Source organism: Eubalaena glacialis, chromosome 6 (assembly GCF_028564815.1).
Source record: "Eubalaena glacialis isolate mEubGla1 chromosome 6, mEubGla1.1.hap2.+ XY, whole genome shotgun sequence".
Lineage (NCBI taxonomy): Eukaryota > Metazoa > Chordata > Mammalia > Artiodactyla > Balaenidae > Eubalaena > Eubalaena glacialis.
The window spans coordinates 57,392,121-57,411,999 of NC_083721.1; the positions used below are offsets into that span (position 1 = coordinate 57,392,121).

Below are 19,879 nucleotides of genomic sequence, written 5' to 3' on the forward strand. Positions count from 1 at the left end.
ACAATGGCTGTGTTCACCAGAGAAATCAACTGCTTCTATGTGTCCCCTCTCCACACTTTACTATGATAAAATCTGAGTCATGTACATTTTCTTACTGAACTTTTTTGCTAAATAAACTTTTGTAATAGTGAAAAACAAACAAACAAACAAAAGAAAAACTTATGGTTGCCAAAGGGGAAGGGGGGGAGGGATAAATTGGGAATTTGGGATTAACAATTACACACTACTATATATAAAATACATAAACAAGGACCTACTGTATAGCACAGGGAACTATATTTAATATCTTGTAAAAATGTACAGTGGAAAAGAATCTGAAAAAGTATACATATGTATATGTATACCTATAACTGAATCATTTTGCTGTATACCTGAAATACTATAAATCAACTATACTTTAAAAAAAAAAGGAGGGGGCTTCCCTGGTGGCACAGTGGTTAAGAATCCACCTGCCAATGCAGAAGACAGGGGTTCAAGCCCTGGGCCGGGAAGATCCCACATGCCGTGGAGCAACTAAGCCCATGCGCCACAACTACTGAAGCCCACGCGCCCTAGAGCCCATGCTCCGCAACAAGAGAAGCCACCACAATGAGAAGCCCTCGCACCACAACGAAGAGTAGCCCCTGCTCCCCACAACTAGAGAAAGCCTGCGTGCAGCAATGAAGACCCAACGCAGCCAAAAATAAATAAATCAATTAATTTTAAAAAAAAAAAGTAGGACCTTCTGCAAAACAACTGGCTTAGACTCTTCAAAAAAATTGTAATTGGGAATTCCCTGGTGGTCCAGTGGTTTAGGTTTCCCTTCTTTCACTGCCCAGGGCACAGTTTCAATCCCTGATAGGGGAACTGAGATCCCACAAGCCACAAGGCAGGGCCAAAAAAAAAAAAAAAAGTAATGAAGAAAGTAATGGGGGAATTGATCCTGAAAAAGTTTTAATAACCAAATATAATGTGTAAACGTTGACTGGATTTTGTTTAGAAACATTTTGAACAAATGTGAAAATTTGAAAAACTCTGGTTTTGATCTCTACAACTTTTAAATAATTTAGTTAAAAAATTATATATGCTATAATAATCTATATCAACTTTAGAAAAATATTAACACACTAAATTTAGGTAGAGGGAATACAGGCATTCATTGTATTGTTTTTTTCAGTTCTTCAGTGTGTTTTGTTTTTTATAAATTTATTTATTTTTGACTGCGTTGGGTGTTTTTTGCTGCGACGGCCTTTCTCTAGTTGCGGAGAGCAGGGGCTACTCTTCGTTGCGGTGCGCGGGCTTCTCATTGTGCAGACCATGGGCTCTAGAGCGAAGGCTCAGTAGCTGTGGTGCACGGGCTTAGCTGCTCCACGGCATGTGGGATCTTCCCCAACCAGGGATCAAACCCGTGTCCCCTGCTTTCGCAAGCAGATTCTTAACCACTGCACCACCAGGGAAGCCCCTTCAGTGTGCTTTTATATTTTCCTAATGAAGGTCTGGAGGAGAAAGGGGAAATTTATGGCTTCTCTTCGGGAAACATGCAAGCAAGAAAAGAGTCAAGCGATATTTAAAGTATCTAAAGGAAAAAAAAACTTAGAATTTTATGTTTGGCAAAATTATCCTTCAAAAGTGAAGAAGAAATACTTTCTCAGCCAAAAACTGAGGGCATTGGTCACCCGTAGATCTGTCTCGCAAGAAATGTTAGAAAATTTTCAGAGGAGGGTGAGGAAAGTGAGTGGAAGGGCTGGAGAAGTTTCCCAAGGGCCGGCGGCAAGAGGCTGCTGTCACTGGATCTTACCCACTTCTTAAGTCACCGCGGGACCGTCGCGAAGTCCACAGGCTTCCGCATGACCCGAGCACTCTCACTACCGGCGCAGCCAAGTCGGCGTGCGCCGCCCAGTAATTCCGACCGGAACCGCAACGGGAGCCGTGCAGGTTCCGGAGAGGTGGTGCGCCCCACACCGGACGTAAAGGGGAGAGGACCACGGGTCACTCTCGCCTGGGGCTCCGCCCACGAATACATCTCAGGTGCAAGCCCCGCCCAGCCAGGGATCTTTTGAAGGATCATTTGCACAGAAAGCTGGCTCTGCTGGGTTGCTTGGACTTGGGAGAGACTGTAAAGGTCCCTAATCCGTTTGGGGTTTCAGGGAGGATCGGGAGCTGAGTTCAAGAGTTATCTAGGCAAAAGGGGACGGGAAGAGCCTTCTGGGCAGAAATTGTACGGAGAAAGGTCTTGAGGTAGAGAAAAAGGAGGCTAGACTTGTAGGCAGAGGCAGATTTATAGTGAAGCTAATGAAGCTTAAGTTTCAGAACCTGTCATTTGCACTACCCCTTTCAAGGCTCGGTACCTAATTTTTGCATTATTTTTCTCAAAGAGGGCCTCCCGAATTGTGTAAGGTTTAGACCCCACAAAACTTGACTCCACATAGGGAGCCAGTGGAAAAGAGGGACATGATCAGATAATTGTTTATAAAAATGATCATCTGATAGCCGATGATCGGAGTAGGTAGGAGTAAGGCGAGATCAGATGAGAGAAGGTAATGGTCTGGATTAGTGTGGTGGCAGTGAAGACGGAGAGGAGAGAATGGATTCCACTTACAGTTAAGAGAGAGAAGTGCAGGACTTGACTGATTGGCCCTATCTAAAACAGTACCATACTACACCACCAGTTAATAGCTGTCCTTTTGCCCTGTTTTATTCTTTTGACTTATTACCACCTGATATGTATTTTATTTTCTTTTAGTCGGCTAAATAATTTTCAAAAGGTTGAAAACATATCTCTTATAAAAATATAAAATGAACACATGACAAAGATTTTATTCATCATAATAAACTACTCATCCATTATTATCTTAAATAATGAGGGAACCAGTAAGATGGTAGGTAAGACTTGTTCAAATGAGAATTTGAGTTTCAGAGATTTAGATTATCAGCCAAAGGAATACTGAAATGAATTTGCTAATAGTTGCAAAAATACTAATATCCTATGAAGCAAAAAACTGTAATTCTGGGAGTTATTTCTTCTACCAGATGGAAATGAATTCCATCTCTACTAGACAAAATCCATTTGCATTACTAGGAATAGGAAGTATTTGCATTGTTCTCAGACAAGAATTATTTGCATTGCTATCAGTTTTCTACAAGTTAGCCTCTACTCCTACAAAGTTGTAAGATAGCTTAGTCAATATAAAGTCAATCAAAGGTATACCCCAGCACTACAATGAAAGATCACCCAGTAATTCTCTTCTGCCCATTTATAAGTTCTGGACAATTTTTCTGGACATGTCTACCCTCACTAGAATGTAAGATTTAAAAGAACAAGGATTTTGTTTAATTCATTGTTGAGTTATGAGCACCTAAAACTGTATATGGTACATAGCTCTCAATAAATATATATTGAATGAGTGAAAGATGAGAAAGTAGGGATATGAGTGTAAACAATTTCTTCAAGAAGTTTGTTACAAGGACCTAGCAATTGTAAGGTGGAAGGAGGTATATGTATAGAGAAAGGCCTTTTTTTAAAAAGTTCAAAGACATTTAAATCCAGATAAGGATCCAATGAAGAGAGAGTGAATACACCAGAGAGGAGGTATCCTTTACAAAGGCTTTCACCAAATATGGAGTGTCAGGACCAGAGCCACAATCTCCCTAGGAAGGGCCCCTTCCCACTCCAAGCCTCTAAAAATTGGGGGAACAAGAGAGAGAGGGTTGGACTAGATCAACTATTCTCAACCGTTTTGGTCTTGGAACTCCTTCACACTCTTAAAAATTATTGAGAATTATTGAGATTTTGTTTGTCTATCAATATTTGCCAGATTAGACATTAAAACTGAGTAACTTTTGAAAATATTTTTTCACTAAAAATAATAAACCCATTACATGTTAACATAAATATCTTTATGGAAAATAATATATTTTCATAAAAGAAATTTAGTCAGAAGAGTAACATTGTTTTACAAATCTCTTGCAAATGAATGTCTGGCTTAATAAACCTGGATTCTTTTTAAAAAAATCTTCAGAAAGAATATGATATAGGTCAGAAACTCAGCTCTAAAGAAGAGTTCTAGAGAAGAAGTCAAAGGAGATAAAATCTTTTATTTTTCTTATTCCTAATTGATCTAACATATGTTTGTTCAAAATAAATAAATGGATAAATAAAATGAATGACAGCAATGTCATAAGGGAGAAGTAGGAGTTGGAAATACTATATTACAAGGCACTTGCAATACTCGTGAATTGCTATATTGTTATTTGAAAAAGAGCCTGGGGACTTCCCTGATGGCACAGTGGTTAAGAATCCTCCTGCCAATGCAGGGGACATGGGTTTGAGCCCTGGTCCAGGAAGATCCCACATGCCACGGATCAACTAAGCCCATGTGCCACAACTACTGAGCCTGCGCTCTAGAGCCCGCAAGCTACAACTACTGAGCCTGTGTGCCACAACTACTGAAGCCCGCACGCCTAGAGCCCATGCTCTGCAGCAAGAGAAGCTACCACAATGAGAAGCCCGCGCACTGCAACAAAGAGTAGCCCCTGCTCACCGCAACTAGTGAAAGCCCACACGCAGCAGCAAAGACCCAACGTAGCCAAAAATAAATAATAAATAAATTCATTTTTTAAAAAAGACATATTTAAAAAAGAAAAGAAAAGAAAAAGAACTTGATTGCTAGTAACCATAGCAAATTCAAGGGCAAGCACACACAAAGAAAAAACAGTAGTGAAAGTGTAATTGATATACAGGAGAGGGGAAAAAAATGGAGTCCTATAAAACGTTCAACTAAAATGAGAAGGAAAAGAGGGGAAGACAAAAAAATTCAAAAAGAGGGTGATGAAAACAAATATAGATCTTAATCCATCTATATCAATCATGTGGAACATCAATTTTCTAAATATACTAATTAATCCAGAAAAATTAACAAAAAGAAGCCACCGCAATGAGAAGCCCACGCACTGCAACAAAGAGTAGCCCTCACTTGCCGCAACTAAAGAAAGCCTGCGTGCAGCAACGAAGACCCAACGCAGCCAAAAATAAATAAATAAAATAAATAAATTTATTAAAAAAATAAATAAGATAGAATGGCCAAAATCCAAAGCACTGACAACCCCAAATGCCAGTGAGGATGTGGAGCAGAACGAACTCTCATTCATTGCTGGTGGGAACGCAAAACGGTACAGCCATTTTGGAAGATAGTTTGGCAGTTTCTTACAAAACTAAACATACTCTTATGATTCAGAAATCATGTTCCTTGATATTTATCCAAATGAGTTGAAAATGTATGTTCACACAAAAACCTGCACACAAATGTTTATAGCAGCTTTATTCATACTTGCCAAAACTTGGAAGCAACCAAGGTGGCCTTCAATATGTGAATGGATAAATTATGGTACATCCAAACAATGGAGTATTCAGCATTCAAAAGTGGGCAATCCAGCCATGAAATAACATGAAAGAATTTTAAATACATTTTCTGTTGTGAAAGAAGTCAATCTGAAAAGGCTACTGTATGATTCCAACTGTATGACATTCTGTAAAGAGGCAAAGCTATGGCGACAGGAAGAAGATCAGTGGTCTGGAGTTGGGGGGAGAAAGTATTAAATAGGTGGAGCACAGAACATTTTTATAGCACAGTGAAACTATTTTGTATGACACTAAAATGATGAGTATGTCATTATACATTGGTCAAAACCCATAGAGTGTACAACACAAAGAATGAACCCTAATATAAACTATGGGCTTTGGGTGACAATGATGGGTCAATGTAGGTTCAACAACTGTGCCACTCGGGTGCAGGATGTTGATAGTAGAGGAAATGGGGTGGGGAGGAGGGGTGGTATTTGAGAATTCTGTACTTTCTGCTCAATTTTTCTGAAAGCTTAAAACTGCTAAAAAAACAAAAATCTATTAACTAAAATAAAACCAAATTACATTCTATATAGCTAGTACTTGAAGCAGCAGTAACAGTCACTTTTTGGTAAACCTAAGTACAGAATCCAGACATTCCCATCTGTACTTAAGGCATCAGGCAACATTGAGGATGGCGAGGACAGAGCATAGCAATCATTGGGATGCAAGTCACTTTAACTGTGGGCTCTCCATCATTTATCTTTTTTTTTTTTTCATGATTACTAGTAAGGAGATTGAATCATAATCAAAGACTTCCTAACAAACAAAAGTCCAGGACTAGATGGCTTCACTGGTGTATTCTAACAAACATTTTTTTATATTGAGGTAAAATTGGTATATAACGTTATGTTACAGGTGTACAACATAGTAATTCGATATTTGTGTACACTACAAAACTGATGTAAGTCTAGTTACCATCATTACCATACAATTACCCCCCTTCACATATTTCACCCACACCCCACCCCTTCCCCTCCGCTAACCATTTATTTTGTATTAAGACATGGCCCATCTAAAAGCAATGATGTTGGTATGTCCAAACCAGGTTTCTTCCTCTTCCCCATTGCAATTAATCTTTTCATAATTTTCTTATTCCTATAAAGCAAGTCAGAAAAAACTTTTGGAAAATGGTTAGAATAAGATAGACCATTACATACCAACCCCTTGAAAATGATCAATAAAATGAGGAATACCCTTCTGGAGTTTGTGAGTCGTTTGCCCCACCACCCAAGGATGGTGGGTAAAAAAATTTTATGTAGTAAGCAAAGGAACAACATTGTCCACTTAATATCAGGGCTCCTATTCTCTAAACTACAATTGGTTCTACTTCCTTTATCTTTATACTCTCCCTTTCCTCCTCACAGCTTCTCCCCACATCCCCTCTCTGTTCACACACGCTCTTGGTATTCCCATTAAAAATTAAAAAGAAGAAACAGAGGAGGGAAGGAAGGAAGGAAGGAAGGGAAGACACAAACCAGCTCCTTTGATATTACTGCCTCAACTAACTGCTATCTCCTCTAGCTCAGGTAGTAGAGATCATCAATATGACCTGTTCCTAGTTCTTCACATGCTCTGCTCCAACTATCAACCCACCCTCTCAACATACTCTCAAAAAGGCCGCCAATGGTGTACCAAATTGACATTCCCAGCAACACTGCATTAACCATAATCTTACACGGCCATCTCACTACCAACTATTTCCTTCTGAAACTCTCGACCCATTGCTTTTTTTCTCATTTATCTCCCAACCTCTAACTGCACTTTTTCAGTCTTCATTTCTCACCTGCCATCAATAAGCTGATTCTCTTTTAAGGTTCTTCTGCAGTCCCTTCTAATTCTTACATATTCTTATGTTCAATTTGCATGTTAATGACTCCCAAAGATGTTTCTCTCTAACCCATACTTCTCTGAACACTAGACCCATGTGAAGCATGTCCCATGTATCATTCTTTGCCCTTGAACTGAACTTCTGCCTTTCCTCTAATAAGATAGCACTCTGTTCTCTATACTCCTGCAACTCTTACATTTGTCCCATTCCGCTTCAAATTCTTTGCCAAGGTCATAAATTACATCTTTCCAGAATTATTATAGTAATCGCTTACCCTCCAATCTAGTCTCTGTCACAAGATTTCAATCTACTTTCTTAAAAAACAAAAAAACCTCAGGACTTCCCTGGTGGTCCAGTGGTTAAGAATCTGCCTTCCAGTGTAGGGGATGCGGGATCGATCCCTGTTCTGGGAACTAAGATCCCACATGCCACGGGGCAATGAAGCCCACATGCTCTAGAGCCCGCGTGCCACAACTACTGAGTCCGCACGCTCTGGAGCCCATGTGCTACAACTACTAAGCCCGCATGCCACAGCTAGAAAGAATCCCACGCACCGCAACAAAGAGCCCGCGCACCACAACGAAAGATCCCGCATGCCACAATGAAGAGCCTGTGTGCTGCAGCTAAGACTTGACGCAGCCAAATAAATAAATAAATAAATATTTTAAAAATATATAACTATAAAAAAATAAAAATAAAAACCTAATTTCCCTTCACACCCATCTTGCATCACCTCCATCCAATTCTATCACCAAAAGCTGAATTTTGTGCTCATGAGTTCCACGTCTATATAAAACCTAAGGCACTGCTTATGTGTATGCACAATGTGTATTTCCTTGAGTGGAGAAGATGTTGTTATCATTATTTTCTCAAAGAAATCTATGTCCCAAAAGTGACTGAGAAACTATGACCCACAGGATAATATGAGACCTTTAATATAGATACAAAACCTTCAATAGTCTGCTCCATTCCTTCCCAGACTTATTTGTCAATATAAGCTTCAATCATATTGGCCTATTTGCAATCTCTAAGCAGGTCACATTCTTCCATTTCCGTGTATTGGTAGGGGCTGTTTCGACTACCAAAATGCCCAAATTTTTACTTTCTAACTGGTAAACTCTTCCTCAGTACATGTAATCCCTTCTGAAGTTTCCCTAAGTCACTGCAATATAGGTACTTTCCAGATAGTTTCATAGCATCTCTTACTCATTTTCATCTCAGCATGCTACATGGGTTTTGTTTTACTAATTTTTGTATCCCCAGCTAAGTATCTGACATACGGTAAGAACCTAATTTTTTCTTTCTTAAAACAGATCTCTCTAAAATTGAGGCAGTTAAGGTCTTAACTTGTCAGCTACCTTGTTAAGGTTGCTAAGAAGAAGCCACGTTTATCTGAGTTCTAATCCACTGCTAAATTATTTTTGCTTCCTATTTTTGCCTGATCTATATGGCAAATTAAGAAAACAGCATGTTTGCCCTCTGCCTTCTCCTACTAAAGTTTTCAGAAACCCATCTAGACATCTATTGTTCTGTGTGTCATATTTAGAAAGATACTTAAGGATTACCTCTTAGCACATTCAGGACATAACATATTATCTTCTAGGTCTGGGGATGGGAAAGTGCAGGCAGGTAACATGAAGAGAGAGATCATCCTCCTGGGAGTGTTAGGCACCCAGGTCTGACCTGCATGGAACTGCAAGCGAACCCAACCTTCTGTGTCTGCCAAGAGTGGTCTGCCATGGACCACACACCACCGGACACCTAGGCAAGGAAAAAGAAGCAAATATAAACTGCTATGATCAGGTAACAGTACCCCAATCCAATCCCTCAGTGAGTCACTCTTGAATCAACTGAATGAGAAGCATGAAAAATGTAGACCAAAAGACACCGTAATCTAACTTCACAAACTACATAGCACAGGGGACAATAACAATTAACTTTTGGAAACCTTGCTTTGTGTCCAGGATTTTGCTAAGTGACTTACATGTATTAATACATTTATTCTTAAGAACATTATTAATATTTACCTTCTATTTACTTTTCTTATTTACAGGTGAAGTAAGTGAAGCTTACAGTGTTAAAATGTCATAATTTTCCCAGAACCAAAACAAGGATCTAGGTATTCTGATTCACAGCCAATTTGCCTAACCATTACATTGTACTGCCTCAACTATAGAAAACAGGCAAAAGGATCTTTCTTTAAAAGTCTAAGGAACAATCTAATTGGGGAGATGGGATATTTGAGAGACAACAGAGTAGTAAGTCCTATAGATATCAAGTGTCTGGAATTGAGAGAAAGGAGCAATCACTGTAGGCTTAAATATCTATAAAATCTCCCCAGTCAGACTGTAAAATAAGAGTAGAGATTACCACGCTCTTGGATTGGAAGAATTAATATTATTTAAATGGCCATACTACACAAAGCAATCTACAGATTTAACATGATCCCTATCAAATAACCCATGATTTTTCACAGAACTAAAAAAATAATCCTACAGTTTATATTGAACCATAAAAGACCCAGAATTGCCAAAGAAATCCTGAGGAAAAAGAACAAAGTAGGAGGCATAACCCTCCCAGACTTCAGATAACACTACAAAGCTGCAGTAATCAAAACAGCATGGTATTGGCACAAAAACAGACATATGGATCAATGGAACAGAATAGAGAGCCCAGAAATAAACACACACACTATGCTCAATTAATCTTTGACAAAGAAGGCAAGAATATACAATAGAGAAAAGACATCCTCTTCAGCAAATGCTGTTGGAAAAGTTGGACAGGTGAATGTAAATCAATGAAGTTAGAACACATACTCACACCATACACAAAAATAAACTCAAAATGGCTTAAAGACTTAAATATAAGACATGATACTATAAAAGAACATAGGCAAAACATTCTCTGACATTAATTGTAGCAGTGTTTTCTTAGGTCAGTCTCCCAAGGCAAAAGAAATAAAAGCAAAAATAAATAAATGGGACCTAATCAAACTTACAAGCTTTTGTACAGCAAAGAAAACCATAAACAAACAAACAAACAAAAACCTTATGAACTGGGAGAAAATACTTGCAAATGACGAGACCGCCAAAGGCTTAATTTCCAAAATATACAAACAGTTCATAACAAAAAAACAAACAACCCAGTCAAATAATGGGCAGAATACCTAAATAGACATTTCTCCAAAGAAGACGTACAGGTGGCCAACAGGCAAATGAAAAGATGCTCAATACCACTAATTATTAGAGAAATGCAAATCAAAACTACACTGAGGTACCAACTCACACCATACAGAATGGCCATCATTAAAAAGTCTACAAATAACAAATGCTGGAGAAGATGTGGAGAAAAGGAGGAACCCTCCTACACTGTTGGTGGGAATGTAAATTGGTATAGCCACTATGGAGAACAGTACAGAGTTCCTTAAAAAACTAAAAACAGAGCTACCATGTGATCCAGCAATCCCACTCCTGGGCATATATCTGGAGAAAAACATGGTTCGAAAGAATACATGCACCCCAGTGTTCATTGCAGAGCTGTTTACAATAGTCAAGACATGGAAGCAACCTAAATGTCCATTGACAGACAAAAAAGATGTGGCACATATACACAATGGAGTATTAGCCATAAAAAAGAATGAAACAATGCCATTTGCAGCAACATGGATGTACCTAGAGATTATCATACTAAGTAAGTCATTAAGAGAAAGATAAATACCATATGATATCACTTATATGTGGAATCTAAAGTATGACACAAATGAACTTATCTACAAAACAGAAACAGACACACAGACATAGAGAGCACAGACTTGTGGTTGCCAAGGGGGAGGAGGTTTGAGAGGGATGGATTGGGAGTTTGAGATTAGCAGATGCAAACTATTATACACAGAATGGATAAACAACAAGGCCTTACTGTATAGCACATGGAGCTATATTCAATATCCTGTGATAAACCATGATGGAATAGAATATGAAAAAGAATGTATACATATATGTATAACTGAATCACTTTGCTGTGCAGTAGGAATTAACACAACATTGTAAATCAACTATACTTCAATAAAATAAATTTTAAAAAATAAATTTTAAAAGTAATTTAAAGAGTGTGGCTAGGCACACTCCTGGATCCCAGTAGGTGCTTGATAACTGCTGAATGAAGAGGAACTAAAAGGATGAGTAGGGCTTCCCTGGTGACGCAGTGGTTAAGAATCCACCTGCCAATGCAGGGGACATGGGTTCGAGCCCTGGCCCGGGAAGATCCCACATGCCGCGGAGCAACTAAGCTCATGCACCACAACTGCTGAGCCTGCGTTCTAGAGCCCACGAGCCACAACTTCTGAGCCTGCATGCCACAATTACTGAAGCCCACGTGCCTAGAGCCCGTGCTCCGCAACAATAGAGGCCACCGCAATGAGAAGCCCGCTCACTGCACCGAAGAGCAGCCCCCGCTTGCCGCATCTAGAGAAAGCCGCGCACAACAACGAAGAACCAAAGCAGCCAAAATTAAATAAATAAAATAAATAAATTTATTTTTAAAAAATTAAAAAATAAATAAAAGGATGAGTAAGTCTGGGATGCTACTAGCTCATATGGCACATTAATGAAAATTAGAAAGAGGTGTCAGCTTTGGGGAAGCAGGTCTCCAGAGACAGCTTCGTGGCTGGACAGTGCTTTTGAACATTAGTAAAAGGTGCCCATTTTTCCTCACATAAAGGAGTACAGCTGGGGGAGCAGACAGTAGGCCAGTTTCAGCTCCCAGTCTTTTTGTTGGCTGGGTTCTTTGTGTAGTGAACGATGTGCCTTACCACACAGGTCAGTCCTGAATAAAAGAGGATCCAGAGACTTCCCTGGTGGCTCAGCGGTTAAGAATCTGCCTGCCAATGCCAGGGACACTGGTTTGATCCCTGGTCCAGGAAGATCTCACGTGCCTTGGAGCAACTAAACCTGTGCACCACCACTACTGAAGCCCGCGCACCTAGAGCCCATGCTCTGCAGCAGGAGAAGCCACCGCAAGGAGAAGCCTGCGCATTGCCACAAAGAGTAGCCCCGGATCGCAGCAGCTAGAGAGCGCCTGCCCACAGCAACGAAGACCCAACGCAGCCAAAAATTAATTAATTAATTAATAATAAAAAAAAAGAGGATCCAGAACACCTCTGGAAATGGGGTGGAGAGAGGAAAAGAATTCAAGCCACAAAAGAGAATGACTTTGTGCTGGCCTGAGGTAGGGTCTGATGGAAATGAAAACAGAAATATCAAAGAGTGGAGCAGGAATTGGAGAAAGATGGGGCTAAGTTATTCTCGAGATTTCTCAAGAGGACAGGGGCCCCAAATATTTTAATTATTATTGCCTACTTTTAGGATATCAAGTTGTATTTCATAAGCCTCACAATCATTCTATGAAGTAGAATAGTTGAAATCTTCATTTTATAAATCAGGATACCAGGGTTTATGCTGAGTAACTTGCCAGTGTCACATACCTAGGAAGTGGTAAGACGAGGGTTTGAACCATGGTCATTTTAATTAATTCTTCCAATCCAAGAGAAAGGGTAAGACCTCAGGCTGTGGCTGACCACATTACCAGGTTACGCTTTCTTCCCACCTTGGATCTGTGCTTAGTGATGAGAAAGTGTCCCCACTCAGCCACCTGGCTCAGAGAGCCATTCAGGCAAAACTTGGCTATCTATCAATCACAAGATAAGCCCTCTTTGAACCTAACATCCCATCTGCAGATATTTTAATTAATGCTTTCCCTTTAACTACCATCAGTATTGGACTAATAAAAGTGTGCCTTCTTTCTCTGGCATGGTAACCATTCTTTAAGTTTGATCTTACCGGAAGCTTGCGGCAGAAAGGACTCAACAGAGGTAGGCAGGGGACGTGAATTTACAGCCTTAGGTTGAACGGCTCTTGCAGCAATTCTTGACCATGCTGCCAACATTGCTGCCTGAGCTGAAGTTATCACTTCAACCATGTTAGTCCTTTCCTCATTCTCACTCATCTTCTTTTTCTGAACACTTGCTCTCTTGGTCACCATCTTGTGTTTCCCTGGAGATGACTGCAATCTGGCCTCCCGTGATGATTCAGGAATATACTGCAAATGGAATTCACGATGAGTATGCAGTGAAGCGTCACTGCCCCAAGGACATTTGGGTTGATTTTATCATTCTTCATACATTGACCTGTGTATGTCAGTGCGGGAAGGGTTTAGGAATGTTAGTTCCCTCAGAGCAGTGGTTCTCAACTGGGAGAAATTTTGATTGTCAAAACTGTGCATAGGGGGAGGGAGATCACTGACACATTGTGGGTAGAATCCATGGATATTTAGGCTACTAAACATCCTAAAATGCACAGGACAAGCCCCAGAACAAAAAGAAATTAATTGGCCCGAAATGTCAATTGTCTTGGTTGAGAAACCTTGCCACCAGATAGAGATGGTGGAGAGGAGGAAAAATTGACAATCAGAACTTAATCACCACACTCCTCACTCACCTGATCTTTTTCAGGATAAGCATGTTTCTGGAGTCTCAGATAAACCTCTATTTTCTAAGGAAATTAAGAAGGGAAATAAAAATTAAAAGCTGCAGACTTCCCTGGTGGCACAGTGGTTAAGAATCTGCCTGCCAATGCAGGGGACACGGGTTCGACCCCTGGTCCGGGAAGGTCCCACATGCCGTGGAGCAACTAAGCCCCTGCACCACAACTACTGAGTCTGCGCTCTAGAGCCCCAGGGCCACAACTACTGAAGCCCACATGCCACAACTACTGAAGCCTGTGCACCTAGAGCCCATGCTCCACAACAAGAGAAGCCACCGTAATGAGAAGCCCGTGCACCACAACGATGACCCAAAAATAAATCAATTAATTAATTTAAAATTAATTTAAAAAATTAAAAGCTGGCAGAGCTCCCATACTTGTTCCAAGCACCAGAGATTCCCACCAGTGCACTCACCTGACCATCGGTACTCAAATTAAGTTGTTGGCACCATTTCCGCAAAGTGTCCCGACTCACGTTGTTAATTGGAGGCAATATGGTTGGCAAGGGATAAATTGGTTTACTACAACTAGATTTTGGGCAAGCTTTGAACTGTTCATCTGTTTGAGGAGAATGAACTGAGAAAAGAAGAGAACCAAAGTAGTAATAATGTAATATTTGTAGATTCTTTAAAATTTTACGAAGTTCTCACTTATTTCTCATAACCCAATTTGTACATATACATATCAACTATTTTTCCTCATCTTACAAATAAGGTAATAGATTCAGGAGTTAAAGGACTTGCCCAAGATCACACCACCATTAAAATGGCAGACCTGGGACTCAAATACACATTTTGAAATTCTAAATTCCACTTTTTTTACACAACATATAGCAACCTGCTTTTTGCAGCCATAAACAACCACCTGGATAGAACATTATATTGGATTGCTCCTCCAAAATGTCTAGATGTTGGACCACAAAATATCTGTCCCTACAGAAATAATTAAAACCACCCCATCCAACAATGGTCCTCCATTCTGTCAACCTGCCTCATTTTTCTCTACAGAGAAAATGTACCTTGTCTCACATCACTTTGCTTAGCTTAACTTACCACTGTCTACTTTATCTGGAAGTCCTCGTTATTTGCCCCCAAAATAAAATCATTCTGAAAATACTTATTCAATGCCTTCATATGAAGCCCTGATACAAAGGGTCATGATATTAAGAGCCGCTAGATATTTGATCAGTAATTGCTCACCAAGCAAAAGACTAGATGCTTTTCAAAATGATTTAGTCTCCCAAATACCATCTGATCTTATATGTGGAATCTAAAAAGGCTGAACTCAGGAACGGAGAGTAGATTGGTGGTTGCCAGGAATTGGGAGTAGGGGAAATGGGAAGATGTTGATCAAAGGGTACAAATTTTCAGTTATGAGTAAGTTCTAGGGATCTAATGTATAGCATGGTGACTACAGTTAATACTATAATGTATGCTTAAAAATTGAGAAGAGAGTAAATCTTAAAATGTTCTCACCACAGTGGGGGAAAAGTTAACTGTGTGAGGTGATGGGTGTGTTAATTAACCTTATTTTGGTAATCATTTTGCAATATATATGTACATCAATCATCACCCTGTACACCTTAAAATTACACCATGTTTTATGTGTCAATTATATCTCAAAAAAGCTCGAAATAAAAGAAAAAGAAAAAAGCTCGGAATGATTTGGTTTTCATAAGAAGTATGTAAAAATGGAAAGAAGATTGAGCTTCATGGGTTGGGAATTTGAGCTCACATCTAGCTGCCCCATGAGGTCATGCTCTGTCCAAAGCACTCCACGTGCCTAGTTTTTGTGTCTTTTTAAAAGCAAGACAGTAATGGTGCTTAGCAAATAAGCAGTATAGTATGAGAGTTTGAGAAATCTCCTACCACAGATGATCAAGGTGAGATTTAAGCTGGGTGTTGCATAGTTAAAGGACAGGGGAAGAAGAATCTTACTTTTCCTGGGCTTCCAGAGCTGGAGGAGCAGCAAACTGAGCTCACCCTGTTGTTCTCATACCTTGATCGTCTGGACTCAGTGACTCCACTTTGACTTCTGAAGTTGAAGAAACACTTGGTTCCGTTTGATGGTCTTCAACAATTTCCTCATTAACTGGACTCAATGTAAGAACCATATTTTCTTCACCTAAGACCTCTTCAAAGAAATTCTGGAAAAGCAAGGGTCAATCACTGATTCTCATTTAATGCTGTACCACTAAAATGTTTACTTTCATGGCACAACTAATGAATAAGAGAAGCCAATAGCTGGATGGAAAGACTGAGATTCCCTGAATTTGATATTGATTCATAGGCCCTTTATTAGATGAGAAAAACAATGAGGAAATGGGCAAAAGCAGATTTACATGTGGATGATAAGAGGAAATTAAAGCATAGATCTTGGGTTTGGGGAAACCATTTCCTTCATGGCCTTCCTCTCCATCAGTTAAAACACCAAATACTTTCATTTTATCTCCTAAATCTGTGTAGAAGGTGTTTCTGCCTTTTCATCTTCTGTTGTGTGATTCAAGTTATCATCAACCCTCACTGGCAGGAGTAGTAATCTCCTGTTATTCCAATCCATTCTAGCTCCTTTCTGCAGACTGCTCTCCTGCTTGTTTAAAATACTTCAGTTAAAAGACAAAACTCCCTGGTGTAGCCTATAAATTCTTGAACAGCCGGGCCCCTGCCTGCCTTTCCAGCTTAAGAGCCCTGAGCTTTCTGAGCTTCAGCCATACCAACCTTGTTTCAGCCCCACGACCTGAGGGGAGCAAATGTATCTGTCTTAAACTCTCCATTGCTATCGCAGGGCTTACACAGTGCCCAGCACAGAGTGGACACTCAGTGTTCTTTTAACAATTTCATGAATGAAAGATAAAGTGGATAGGTAGGAAGGAACTGATATTTACTGGTTTTGTACAGTCCACATGCACTGTGCTAGGAGCTTTTTGTATTTCTCATTTAATCCTATAACATACTTGTAGTAATTTATTAGTTTTCATATTTTAGAAATTAGGCAACTGAGGCTCAGAAATTAAATGACCAATAACATAGAGTCACATATGCTTAAGTTTCTAGCTTTTCCTCTCCAATCCAAGGGTGAATAAACTCCATTCCAGCTCAATTGTAATAGTCTCTTCTTTGAACAGCTAAGTGGATCCGATGCGGCCACGCCCGTCCCCAGACCCCCGCCGCCGCTCCGCCCGCCCCTCCGCCCCCGGTTTAAATCTCTTCAAAGACTTCCCTTTGCTCTGCACTTAAGCTTGCAAAAGGGATTTTGCATTTGTACACCACTTTTTCAAAGCACTCCAGGAAACACTTCACTGGTCAGCTTTAAAAAAAAAAAGGACATTATTGGGAGAGTATTACTCCACTCAAGAGGTAAGCAGCTATATGACTTGCCCATAATCATATACTTCATATTGGCCAATTCAGTTCTCTAGCCCGGTATAGTGGCCCCTGCAAATACCTATGAAACCTACTCAATTTATTTTCTCCTCTCGTCCAGCACTACCCAAGCCTAGTCAGGAAACCCTTAGGTACCAAGGCCATTGGGAGTAGGTTTGCTTCTTACTCCTGGGGGAAAGAAACCAACTAGTCACGTCACTTTCTGACCTTATCCACGTTACCCTTTTCACTTTCTTTTTACGGCAGCTCTCCATTTCTTTACCGTTTTATCTTGCCCAGCTACAACATGTCTTTCTACAAAATAAATATCTTACTTTGAACTAGGAACAGAAATATTTAGTTTCTCCTTTTTTACTTTCAGCCAAGTTGTATACCGCAACCACATGAAAGAAAAGTAATAATTTGCTTGCAAAGGGGGGAGATTCTCAGATAGAAATTTCTTACATCCAGAAAGAGGGAAATATAAGTGAGCTCTAGAAAGGCTTTAAAAAGTGAATCTGTGGGAAAATAAATGAAATTCAAACCAAACTTACCTTCTCATAATTTGGGTGTGCCATTCCAAGGAACTCTCAGAGAAAGGCAGAGCCGGCAATGTTAAGGATATCTGCAATTTAAACCTCTTAACCTGAGGTTTCTAGTCCAATTTCTCCTTTTATAAGCAAATGTCTCCTACTTCCTGTTTTCCAGAAGAGCTGTTTTCCTTCCTCCTCTTTTTCCCCCTCCCTTGTTATCTGACAGTGTGATCATTTCATCAGTTTTATACCCAGGCTTGTCTATTAGGTGAGAGTTAAGTTATTGGGTAATTAATGTCACTCCTGATTTTTAAAAAAATTTTTGGTTTTTATTCCTTTAAGGTGAGACTTAGGTGAAAACTGAAAATGACAAACACTTGTTGACAAGTTACAAACAAATAAACAGTCTTTGTAAACAATATTGGTGATAGATTGAATGATGCTTTGTGGAGGAAATAGAAGTTCAAAGGTATTTTACAACTGATTTATGCCCATGGGTGTGTCACTCACTGGGAGATTAGATTTAGATTGTAGGGACTGGATAACATGATCTCTCCTGGATCTAGCTCTAAACACAGATTTTAAGCCTGCAGTAATGGCGAGCTGAGTAGAAGGGAAAGGTTTGGCTATTCAGAATAAGAACAGCAGGAGCCAAAACGCTAAGGCAAGTGATGTACTAATAAATGCAGGAGAAGGAACTGCAAAAACTTGGGAATTGCTGGGGGATAATGTTGGGGGCAGGATGTGATGAGACATGAGGCTGGAAAAGTCACAGATGTTTTCATAGGTCACTCTAAGGAGCCAGAGTTTCTAAAGGAAAATATTCACAAACAGTATGGCAACTCTGACATTCGTTGGTCTCACAATGGGCTTTCTCTTCCCCTAGGTAAATGGTCTGGTCCATCAGTCTCAGGACCCAGGGAGCCGGGGTCAGTTTAACTTAAATACTATATTATATTCAAAGTGCAAGGGCTCTGCCTCAGTTTGCTGAAGAGCTGGTTGGAAAATTAAACTATGAGACACCACCCCAGACCTTCAGAATCAGATCCTTAAGGGCAGGACCCAGAAATCTGTGCTTCAACCAGCCCTCAGGGTTGTTCTCATGCACCTAAAAGTCTATAAACATTGGCTAGATCAGGGTGTGACCAAATGGTTTTGGATTAGGCAGATAATGCTTGGAATCCTGGCTCCTCCCTTCCAAGATGGAAACTGAATTGGCCCATAGAGATTCAGCCAAGAAAACACTCCATCTCCCCACTTGGGTGTGGCCCCAATTTACAGGTTTTTTCTGGATGATTTAGAAGGGAGTTGACCTGGTAACCTGAACAGATTGATTCCAGTGCCTTAGGTTAGGATGGGACTTCAAGTGGGAAGACCATTCATTGTCATATTTCTTTTCTTAGCATTTATTACAACATAATTATCTTATTTATTTTCTTGGGTTTTCCCCTCTGCTTTTTGAAAATATTATATTATGGGAAAGTTCAAACATATAAAAGCAGACAGTTCACAGTGTATACCTATATCAAATCATCACAAGGTACACTTTAAACATCTTAGAATTTTGTCAATTATACCTCAATAAAGCTTAAAAAAAAGAAAAACATAATAAAAGAAGACAGTAATATCACCAGCCCTCATGGATCCATCATCCAGCTTTGACAACTATTGACTCCCAGCCAATCTGTTTTCATCTAAACCACCACCTATTCCCCCTCCCTTGGGTTATTTTAAAAGAAATACCAGACTTCATAGCTTTCATTCATAAATTCGGGGAAAAAAAAGACTTTTTCTAACTATAGTTACAATATCTTTTTCTTATCTAAAAATAATTTTAAATAATTTTTTAATATTATCGCACTATTCAGTCTGTTTAAATATCCAGCAGTATTTAAATATGCAATTATCTCATACTCTCATTTTCTTGTTTTAATAATCTGTTGGAATCAGGATCCAGATAAGGGCTACAGACTGTGATTAGATATGTGCCTTAATATAAAATAGATAAGGACCTACTGTATAGCACAGGGCACGCTTCTCAAAACTCTGTAATGACCTATATGGGAAAAGAATCTAAAAAACAGTGGATATGGGAATTCCCTGGCAGTCCCGTGGTTAGGACTCTGCACTTCCACTGCAGGGGGCACGAGTTCAATTCCTGGTAGTGGAACTAAGATCCCGAAAGCTGCGCAGCGTGGCCAAAAAAAACAAAACAAAAAAGAGTGGATATATATATG

At 39.7% G+C, this 19,879-nt stretch overlaps 1 protein-coding gene across 1 annotated transcript; it reads right to left on the reverse strand.

Annotated features, from left to right (window-relative positions):
- Positions 1-6,369: 6,369 nt before the first annotated feature.
- Positions 6,370-17,687, reverse strand: DPPA2 (developmental pluripotency associated 2). The gene is made up of 7 exons (XM_061193055.1): positions 17,664-17,687; positions 15,746-15,893; positions 14,163-14,323; positions 13,703-13,756; positions 13,046-13,304; positions 8,777-8,972; positions 6,370-6,478 (listed from the first exon to the last, which is right to left on the reverse strand). The coding sequence occupies exons 1-7, from the start codon at positions 17,685-17,687 to the stop codon at positions 6,370-6,372; spliced, it is 951 nt and encodes a 316-aa protein (XP_061049038.1).
- Between the last annotated feature and the right edge of the window lie 2,192 nt (positions 17,688-19,879).